Source organism: Mus caroli, chromosome 4, assembly GCF_900094665.2.
Source record: "Mus caroli chromosome 4, CAROLI_EIJ_v1.1, whole genome shotgun sequence".
Classification (NCBI taxonomy): Eukaryota; Metazoa; Chordata; class Mammalia; order Rodentia; family Muridae; genus Mus; species Mus caroli.
The window spans coordinates 137,826,072-137,828,574 of NC_034573.1; the positions used below are offsets into that span (position 1 = coordinate 137,826,072).

The following is a 2,503-nucleotide window of genomic DNA, read 5'->3' on the forward strand; positions in this document are numbered from 1 at the left end:
CTCAAGCTGAAATCTTCACATGGTTTTGAGGGGGGGGGGTTGTAGGAAGGTGGGTATCAAAACCGTTGTGTGAGCCACATAGCTCCTTCTGGCCTGGAAATCTGTTGAGGAGAGAGCTTGAAAGTTTGTGTGAAGTACATGTGTGGCGATCAGAACCACGGACAGCTACCAGAGTACCCGGAAGTGGTGCAGTCCAGCTAGGTGTTGGGAAGCCAGGCCCAACGATTACAGGTTTGGAGGACACTCTCCCCTGGAGGCTGGTGATGGTGGGTGTTGTTTGGGAATGTTTTCGATGAGTCACGCCATAAGCCCCACACTCGCCACAGGCTGGGAAAGCTGGGGCTCTCCCCGCCATTTCCAATAGGGGTGGGGCAGGATGTCATAGGCCCTCAGGTTCTGCATGAAAGAAGGGAGCAGGAAGCAAGGACTGTTAGTGTGCCCCGCACACCCCCACCCTAGCCCAACCCATTTCTATACAAGGCCTGCTCTCCACAGCCTCCACCCACAATGAATACTCCACACAGGCACAGAGGGGTGAATTCTCAGGTCCTGAGCTCAGCCGGCAGGAATGCAGCTGATAAATCAGAGATAACCCCACCCCTACTCGGTGAAAAGGTCCGGCCGGACACTCAGCCCCAGTATAAAAGGCAGAAGCACTGTTGCTGAAGACACCAGTGCACAAGCTGCTTGGGGAGGCGAGACAAGGGAGAACAAGGCACCATTGCCTGGCCCATCGCTTCTGCAGCATGGATCTCCTGAAGGTGCTGTCCCAGATGATTCTGTTCCTGCTTTTCCTTTATCTGTCACCGCTGGGAGGTCACTCCCATCCTCTGGGAAGTCCTAGCCAGTCTCCAGAACAATTCAAGATGCAGGTGAGCACCGAGGGTCTGCAGAGAGAGATGGGGTCTGCCTGAAGGGTTTGGGAAACGGCAGTGAAAAGACCTCGTGTCCTTTGGGAATTAGCCATATGAGAGTCAGAAAACTGAAAGATTGGGCAGCAGATCCCTTAACTGATGAGCACTATGGAAGGATGGGAGATTCAGGTGTGTGTGTCTGACGTCTGGGCTCCCCAATCCATCACAGAAGCTGCTGGAGCTGATAAGAGGAAAGTCAGAGGAAATGGCTCAGAGACAGCTCTCGAAGGACCAAGGCCTCACAAAAGAACACCCAAAAAGAGTCCTTCGGTCTCAAGGCAGCACTCTCCGGGTCCAGCAGAGACCTCAAAATTCCAAGGTGACGCATATCTCAAGCTGCTTTGGGCACAAGATAGATCGGATCGGATCCGTCAGTCGTTTGGGCTGTAACGGTGAGCACCTACCTTGCCACTTCCCTGCAAAGCTGCACACCCATCCCATCCCCGTGCATGCTACCCTCAGAGGCCCCTAGGTTTGCTATCTGGCATACTCTTGCAGCCTGACAGTCTTCAAGACCAAGGCAGCCTGTCAGGAAATATCACATGGGTACTGCATTACATTCTCACAGGTCAGCACCTACCTTCCATCAGAGGGGTCACACGCTCTGAGGGAGCAGACTGCCTGATGTCTGATCACCCCTTCACAAGGCAGAAAGGGTTCTGAGCATTTCCCCCCAGGCAAAGGGCATGCCCAACCCACTTTACAGGAGAAACAGACACCCCCGTGAGATAGCTTTTTCCAGAGCCTTAAACTTCGACATCATCTGGGGACTGAAGATGGGGGTGTGGTGGGGTGGGGGAAACTCAGTTTCACTTCTGAGTGTGACACTACCCTGTCTCTCCTCCCCACAGCACTGAAGTTGTTGTAGGAAGACCTCCTGGCTGCAGGAGACTCCAGTTTCTGACTCGGCCTGGGACTCTTTCCCCAGCTCTGGGACCGCCTTTGAAGGGATCCTATTTATTTATTTATTTATTTTTATTTTTTATTTTTTAATTTATTTTGTTGTTTTTCTACAAGACTGTTTCTTATTTTGGAGCACAAACTTGCCACAACATAATAAACATAGCATATTTCCTGCTTTTTGAAAAGGATTTGTGTCCGTGAGTTTCAATCTATCTCTTAGCTCTTTTACTTTGCTTTTGTTTATTTTGGTTTAAGATAGGGCCTCTCTATATAGACCTGGCTGTCCTGGTAACTCACTCTGTAGACCAGGCTGGCCTCAAACTCCCAGAGATCCACCTGCCTCTCCCACCAGAGTGCAGGGATCAAGGGCATGTACCACGGCTGCCCAGCTGGAACCTTCTCCTTTGAATGTCATGTATCATCGAAACTCAGCTGATGGCCAAAGTTCCTCACGACCAGTAATGTCATGATTACCATCACTCCCATTTTATGGGCGAGAAAACTGAAATTCAGAAAAGCCAGGCCTCTTGGGACATGAGGGGACAGCTGAGTGGCTGGCACATATGCTCTGGCTGGCTTGAGCAGAGCTCTGGAGAGTGTCTAATGGAGAGAGGGGACCGAGAGGTGGCTCATTTCGATCTTGTGTGCACTCAAGGTTGTGGATATCTAATGAAAGCAATGAGGGT

At 51.1% G+C, this 2,503-nt stretch overlaps 1 protein-coding gene across 1 annotated transcript; it reads left to right on the forward strand.

Moving 5' to 3' along the window:
- Window positions 1–558: 558 nt before the first annotated feature.
- Nppb (natriuretic peptide B) lies at window positions 559–2,005 on the forward strand. Its single transcript, XM_021161579.2, has 3 exons — window positions 559–872; window positions 1,084–1,306; window positions 1,766–2,005. Exons 1-3 carry the CDS (start codon window positions 747–749, stop codon window positions 1,780–1,782), a joined length of 366 nt encoding a protein of 121 aa, XP_021017238.1. The 5' UTR covers window positions 559–746; the 3' UTR covers window positions 1,783–2,005.
- Window positions 2,006–2,503: the final 498 nt, after the last annotated feature.